Raw genomic sequence first — 7649 nt, 5'->3', positions numbered from 1 at the left:
TGTGGCTTTGGAGCCTATCCTGGAACTAGCTCTGTAGACCAGGCTGGTCTCGAACTCACAGAGATCCACCTGCCTCTGCCTCTCAAGTGCTGGGATTAAAGGCGTGCGCCACCATCGCCCGGCAGATGAGTCTTTATTATATAGTCCACGCTGGACTCAAATGTGTGATCATCCTGCCTTAGCCTCAGCACTGTTGAATTACAGGGGTATGTCACTACAGCCACTCTGAGATCAGTAATTACATTTTGGTTCCCTAATGCTTGAACATTTGTGGCACCCCTTCTTGCGTTCATGAAGTTCTTCACTGTCTGTTTTAGTGCGCTTGTGTTCTGATCGGATCAGCCTCATCAAGGAGTGTGTTTTGCAGTCTCCCACATGCTACAAACAGTCAGCCAAGCTGCTAGGCCTTGCTGAGTTGCTGAGGGTTGCAGGTAAGTCTCTGAGTGCTAAACTCCTGTCCCATTTATCACATCAGTCTATATGAGCATCAGGATTTGCTCAGTTGCTCAGAAGAACTTTTTTTTTTCTTTTTAAAGCAAGGAACAATATTTTCTAGAAATTTTAGCCTGTTATTAAAGTGTGTGTTCACTGAAGTTTTGGGAAAATCAGATGCCCTTGAGTGAAAAGGGCTTAATCAGGGTCTACAGTTGTGAAGTCAGCAGAAGTTCTTGTTATCATTCAAAGGAGACTGCTGTGTGAAGCACCCACTGTACCAGCACACTCACAAGCCAGACTGCGTCTGATAGTTCTGATAAACTCGGTAGAAAGTTTTGTGCACTTACTATTTGGCAAAGTTATCATACATTTTAGCTCATTCAGTTTTTTGCGAAATTGTTACAGTGTTGGTTAGCTTCCCATTTTATAATAGAAATTCAGAAGTTAAGCGTGCTGCTTACCAGGATGAAGTAGGAGCCTGACTTTCAAGGAAAATCTCTGACTCTGCATTTTACGCTCCATTAACTATAGTGCTCCTACCTACCAGAATATTTTAGTGCTAGTTTTGTATTTTTTTGAAATATACATATTCACATATATACACATACATATACATGTATATATATATGTGTGTGTGTGAATATATATACATACATATATGTATATTTATATTTCTATAAGAATAATTGTTGGGTATTTTGTTCTTTAATAGTGGTTTGAGTTTGTCGTAGTCTAAACCATGAAACAGACTCAAAAGTAAAAAAAATTGTTTTTATTTTTAGCCTTTATAAATTCAATATATTTAGTAGACACATAGGTTACTATTTCGAGGTACTAATAAGTAGAACTCTTATTAAGGTCTTCTAATAAAAATGTATCACTTCGCAGCTTGGAGCACAACGCTGACATCTGCTACACCCTCGGAAAGGTCTTGGGACCTGGCTTCTCTGAGGCATTTTGGGCTCCCTGGGAGAACATTGAATGTAGACTCAGAAAAATTGTTTGATCCTGATTGTGTGTGTGTGTGTGTGTGTGTGTGTGTGTGTGCGCGCGCGCGCGTGAGCGCGAGTGTATGTGTGCTATAAGTTTGCAAGCTTTATTTGTCCAGAGTGCATATCTAGGAAACAGGAAAGCTGTCCATTTTGGTTACCCATAGTCTAGTAATAAGAGAACCAACTGAGTGCATGCATAGAAAAGCTCTTCCAACATGAAGGGTAGATTTCATGAGGGCCTAGCTCTTACAGATGTGCTGTTCGTCACCTCTGCACCTGTTAGAATAGTGTCTTGCTTTGATTGTGACATATAATGAATGGACCAGCCAGCCTTCAAACAGTTCTACGAGGAGAGCATTCTTCCTGAGGATACTGTAGAAGCGTGTGGAGATGCATGGTACTTGGATCTGTTTTCCTTATTGCAGCTAATTTAGTTATAAAACTTCAGATCATCTCAGATTGGCCACACTTCACTTCCCAAATGCTAACATGCTGTGTCTTGTATGATATTCCAACTTGGAGCAGTATCGTTGAAACATAAGGCTAAAGTATAAAAATTGTTCAACAAATTGATCTTGTGAGCTGTGTGCGTTTACACAAAAGTCTCTATCAGGTACAGATTTAGTGTCTTTTCTGCCTTAATCCCGCACCTGCTCCAGAGACTGCAGCTTTTACAGTTTGAAGTATGATTTTAGAACTACAGTGACGTTTCCCTTTCCCAGCTTCACAGGCCGAAGACTTGTTCTTACTATGCTCATTAAATCCAGACCTTTCACATTTTCCTTAAAGCTTGCCCTTCATGACTTCATTTTGTTTCTGGCATACTCAAATGGCAACCATTTTCATTTTGGCACTTCAGGACCCCACTAAGTAACTGACGGGTACATGAACACTGTATATTGTGACAGTGGGACTGATAACCAGAATGATGCAGAGTGACTGGAGACTGTAGTGATGAGGCAAGCAGGCCTGCTTTTTGTCCCGCCCTACTCCTGCACAGCTAGCTTAGCCCTGGAATACTTACATGGAAACTGTATTCATTTAAACACTGCCTGGCCCATTAGTTCTAGCCTCTTATTGGCTAACTCTCACATCTTGCTTAACCCATATTTAGTAATCTGTGTAGCCCCATGAGGTGGTGGCTTACCAGGAAAGATCCTAACGTGCGTCCATCTCAGGTTGGAGAGTCATGGCATCTGCCTCACTGCCTTCTTCCTCCTAGCATTCTGTTCTGTCTTCCCCTCCTACCTATGTTCTGACCTATCAGGCCAAACAATTTTCTTTATTAATTAGCCAATGAAAGCAACAGATAGATAGAAGACCCACCTACATCAGGAGACCAGCTTACATAGACGTGTCTTATTGTACAGTGGATACAGGGATGACTCGTGTCTTGAGTACAGACATGGGGCAGTGCTCAATTCCATCATGTTACTCAAAACATGCAGACATAAACTGTGGGAACAGGAGAGTCATCATAAATAACCAAGACTCATTGTTGGTGGAGGGGAGTTTGGCCCCTTACTTGAAGGGAACATATAGCTATTAGCAGACATATTTTATGTTGTACTTCAGTACTCAAAGCTGTTTGTTATGGAACCATTAATGTTCTTCAGACAATCCATGGAAGGAATAGTCTTGGTTTGTAGCCCAGGTTTGCTTCTCGTCTAATCTGTAGCCTCCTGAGGTCAGAATGACACACATGAGCACCACAGCCACGAATGTTTCTTTCATCGTTCTCTGTGAGCCCCCACACTCCTGGCTCTTGTCTCTGAGAATATACTTGCTTAACAACATTTTCTAGGACTGCTCTTAACCATATTGAGTTTTGGATTACCTGATCAACTTTTAATTTTCAACTAAGTAACTTTGGACTTCATGATTGCTATTTGGCCATTCTTCATGTAAAATTTATCAACAATAATGATTTCAATTTTATTTTTTAATATTTCATACAGCTTCATTCTTTAATATCTATCTCTAATCCTTGTTACTGTGTGCCTATGTGTACATAGGCAGAGAGGTGAATCTCATTTTGAAAGTGAAGACATAGTATTAGAGAAATCAGTTTGTTTTTTAGCCAGGCAATTGCCTTTCTACCTTCTGCTTTTATCTGTGTGTATACTCTTTCTGATGTTGTGTGATGGCTCTCAGTGGCCTCTGTGTACTTCATCTCCTTCATAACACTTTTATAAGTGTATGACTCTTTGTGCAGAAATCATCAGATATGGGGTTTATTGATCTTAATAAGAGAAAATAATGTGTAAAGGTATTGACACATATAAATAAATATTCATATTTCCTGGGAAGGCTGAGACAGGAAGGTTGCAATTTGGAGCTCAATTTATACTGCTTATTGAGACCCTGTCCATTTAAAAACATGTATAAAAAGAGAAGTAATAGGTGAAGTCCCTTGTTTTATTACTCCTGCTCCTACCAGAGAAGTAAAGCAAATATAGCATGAGAGACTGCTGTACAAGATTGGCTTCTGCTACCATGAGGTGGGTTGGTTGAGTCTGAAATTCCTGTGGCTAGGTGAGAAGATTAGGACCTGGTCTAGTTCCACAGGTATGGCCTAAGACTGCTCTGCATAGGAGCCTTTCACCCTTACCCACCCCCATCCCTTTCATCTGTGAATCTTTTTCTGTGACTCTGTCTGCCTCCCAAGATTATCCAGGATTAACCTTTTCACTTAATTGCTAGGGTCTTTCACATTGTCTTCAACAATGAGTTTAGTATTTAGAGCCTAGCCAAGACACATGAGAAAAAATGCACTTGACTCTTTCACTATTGTATATATTATGCACAACTGCAAGCATTTCAAGAGTATTAGGTAGGGAATGTGTTTACATTAAAAATGATATGTGCATTTCCTCATGTGTGTATATATGGTTAGTCACAAGTAAGTCTCTGAAAATCGAGAAGTAAAGGAGTATATTACAGTTTAACAGAGAATGTCTGGGCAGGCTTCCTTCAAGAGGAAGGTGAGGGAGGGTCTTCCTTTGTGTCTGTGGGTGTGCTGTGTTCAAGAGGCTTTCTTGTGGTTTGTTTCTTGCTGGGGCGCCCCACGCATGTAGGAAGTGTGCATGTTGTTCACCTTCTGTACATTTTCTTTTAGTTAAGTTGTCTTTTCACAGGAAGTATTCTCAAATAAGAATCATTAAATTAGAGGGAAGATTGTTTTTCATTTTCTAAGTGAAAAATAGACCATGTTATAAACCATATGGATGTAAGTTTGAGTTAGTTTATATTGTATTTAAAGTGAACTATTGTATCATTACTTGTTGATCTATGCTTTCTTTCATGCTGCTACCTTTTAAGGACAGCTAAGACAAAAATGTCATGTGGCTTACCTAGAGTTGGGGGTGGCGGTGAAGTTACATTATAACAGTGCCTTTGACATCTATAAGTGGCATAATACTTTTTTATTCAATGAAATTTATAATCTAGGTTTTCATAATGACCTTGGCTTAGACCGTGCTAACTTCCTGGTTATCGTTATCGTGGCAGTGTATACTCAGTTGAATTGAGCATATGATTTTTAAAACAATAGAAAAATTTTATTAGTATATTAGAAAAAATTTCCTTGCCATTCTTGACATACTTATGTCTGCGTTGCTGAGATATGTGCATGCTGTTTTAAAAAGGTCTTAATATTTGCTAAAATGTTGAGGGAGACTATTCCAAATAATTTATATTTTAGTTTGCTACACTGAGGTCTTTATAGTAGGAAACTTAAAGGGCTTATTAAAAGCTAAGTGGAGATGCATTAAAACTATAATCAGTTAATTTAGCAGATAGCCTCATGAATCAGGTAGAGTCAAACCTGGATTGGTTCAGAGTCCTGTAGACTAAAATAGGAAAACTTTTAAGGTGTTTAAGAAAACAAGCAAATATATATTTATATATGTATATATATTGAAGTGGAAACCTCCTACTTAGAGGCTAACTGGAAGCTCTGATTCCTGGCCTTGATTAGTAAAGCCCTGGAATGAAGTCTCAACTCTGAGGCTATCTACATAATTAGGTATGGCCACCTGTCCCCAAACCAAAAGGAGCAAAGGTGAAAAGTTGGAAAAGCATCTTATTCACTGTATCTAAATTGGTTCTATAAAGAGGACTAATGATGCTCCTTCAGTCTTCCAGGGAAACATCCAGAGCTCCTAGATTATACAGGGAAGGGAGCAGAGTCGGGCTCTGGCCTGTTGGTCATTATCTTATGACTGATCCAGGAGGCCTTGTTTCAGTGCCACAATCACGGCTGCTTGGGGATGGAACCTACTCCTGCCAGCTGTTTATCCATTAGACCCCTTGTTTCTGGAGCCTGAGGTGACTGAAGGACAAAATGACTTGGAGTGAAAGAGATGGATGTAGTGGAGACAGAGAGGCCAGCGTTTATTGAGCTTTCAGTCACTTACTGGACATTTGCAGGCCCAGGAAAGAGTCAGTGCTTTAACAAAAACCCGCCCCTAAGTCCTTGTATTACTGAATAGGTAGTGGTCTCTGATGTTGTCAGCTAAAGTTTTTCATTGTCTGAGCACTTTGCACTCAGATGTTTATGTCTCAGGCATTCCTTTCAAATACAAGGAATGTATCACACATTTTTATAAAGATGAATTCAAAACAAAATCCCTCCACTATAGTCTCTATAGTCATTGAGTGCTGGGTCCCTTCTGACATTAAATGTTCAACGCTGAAAATGAGGTCTTCTTATTAAAAGTCTGTGTCCATACTGTCCCACAGTTCTTCAAAGTTTATATCAGCAAATTCAGGTCGGTGCAAGATAGGAAATGGGTGTCCATTGAGCACAAAGTAAAGAAGAACTAAGATGTCAAGTTCATAGTGAACACAGTGGTTCTCATGACCATACGGTCTTGAGGAAAGTGCTCTGAGAGGGTGCTGTGCACTCAGGGTGATGAGCACTCCGTGTTCTGGTGCCCAGGCTGACTGTGTTCTAGTAACAGCTCTCAGGCCATGGAGGGCTGCCAGACATGTCTGTTTCTATAGAAGCCATCTTAAACATCGGAGACCATACACAGCTCAGTAGGGAATTGAAATCCTTAAACCCTGATGGATATGTGTTGTTCCACAATAGCTAGCTGTGTTCAGGGTTCTGTGGATTCAGACATCTTCAAAGAGTATGTTGCAGTACCAATTCAGTCTTACTGTTGTACCAATTTATTGAAACACAAGGAATGTGTTTTTTTAAATACTTTGTTCAGTAACCATGTATTCATTAAGTCAAAGAATACCATGAAAGCCACACACATTTCTGAAGTAGTAACTATTGTAGTTGGGCATACAAACTTTGTTTAGCATTTCCTGATTTTTGAGAAGCCCAATAGTCTTAATTACCTTGACAATTTTAACTGAATGGTTCTATTGTATCTCTGTGGCATTTTACTGCTTCCCATTAGTTGGGTTTCTGTTGGCTCTCTAGGAAGTCAAGGTGCTGGAGTTTTCTCCTGCTATTGGCTTCTCAATGACAGTCAGAAGTGCAAATACTAGTGTATTCTTTGTGTGTGTGTGTGCACATGTGTGTGTGTGTGTGTGTGTGTGTGTGTGCATGGCTAAGTGTCTTGTGTGTGAGAGTATGTGTACGAATCTCTCTCTCTCTTTCTTTCTCGTGTGTGTGTGTGTGTGTGTGTGTGTGTGTGTGTGTGTGTGTGTGTGTAAGATTATCAAGAACACCCATCAAGGGTAAGAGAGGATTCCACTCTCTGAACATAACAGGATATGGTTCTTTTTAAGAGTCCAGAATGGTCAAATATTAGCAGAAGAGAAATGAACATACGAGATGAGGCAGTACAGTATACCCATAGTGGGGATTCTGGCTTACCTAGTTGGTGAGGACTTTGCTAAGACTGAAGTGTGGAGGGCAGGCCAAAGTTGAGGTTTAGCTATGCTTACGGATTGTTCAAAGATTTGATTGGTGGTGGTGGTCTGGTTTAGAGACAAGTCAGCAGTTCTCCCTCAATTTGGACAGTCTTTGTTTGGGTTTTACATTTTATTTATTGTGTGTGGCATCAGAGCAGAGGTCAAATACAACTTGGGTGAGCTAATTTCCTCCATCATAAGGGGCCTGGTGATTGACCTGAGGTCATAAGGGCTCATTTAATAACCTGTTTTTGAAATATAGACTTTTTCCTTAGTAAAGGAAAATTCAAGTCCTTTGTAGGACTGTAGACTATCCTTTATATCTGTGTGTGTGTGTGTGTGTGT

At 40.0% G+C, this 7649-nt stretch overlaps 1 protein-coding gene across 3 annotated transcripts in view; it reads left to right on the top strand.

Annotated features, from left to right (window-relative positions):
• Nbas (neuroblastoma amplified sequence) overlaps window positions 1-7649 on the top strand; it is a 313151-nt gene that overhangs the window by 154325 nt on the left and 151177 nt on the right. For all 3 annotated transcript variants that reach the window (XM_026788959.1, XM_013353527.1, XM_005366539.3), the window contains exon 32: window positions 318-431. In XM_026788959.1, coding sequence (XP_026644760.1) covers window positions 318-431 — 114 coding nt within the window. The remainder of the gene's footprint in view (window positions 1-317; window positions 432-7649) is intronic.

The sequence above is a fragment of the Microtus ochrogaster genome, unplaced genomic scaffold, assembly GCF_000317375.1.
Source record: "Microtus ochrogaster isolate Prairie Vole_2 unplaced genomic scaffold, MicOch1.0 UNK10, whole genome shotgun sequence".
NCBI classification, from domain to species: domain Eukaryota; kingdom Metazoa; phylum Chordata; class Mammalia; order Rodentia; family Cricetidae; genus Microtus; species Microtus ochrogaster.
Note: the sequence above shows the minus strand (reverse complement) of the source record. Positions and strands in the feature narration are given on the sequence as shown.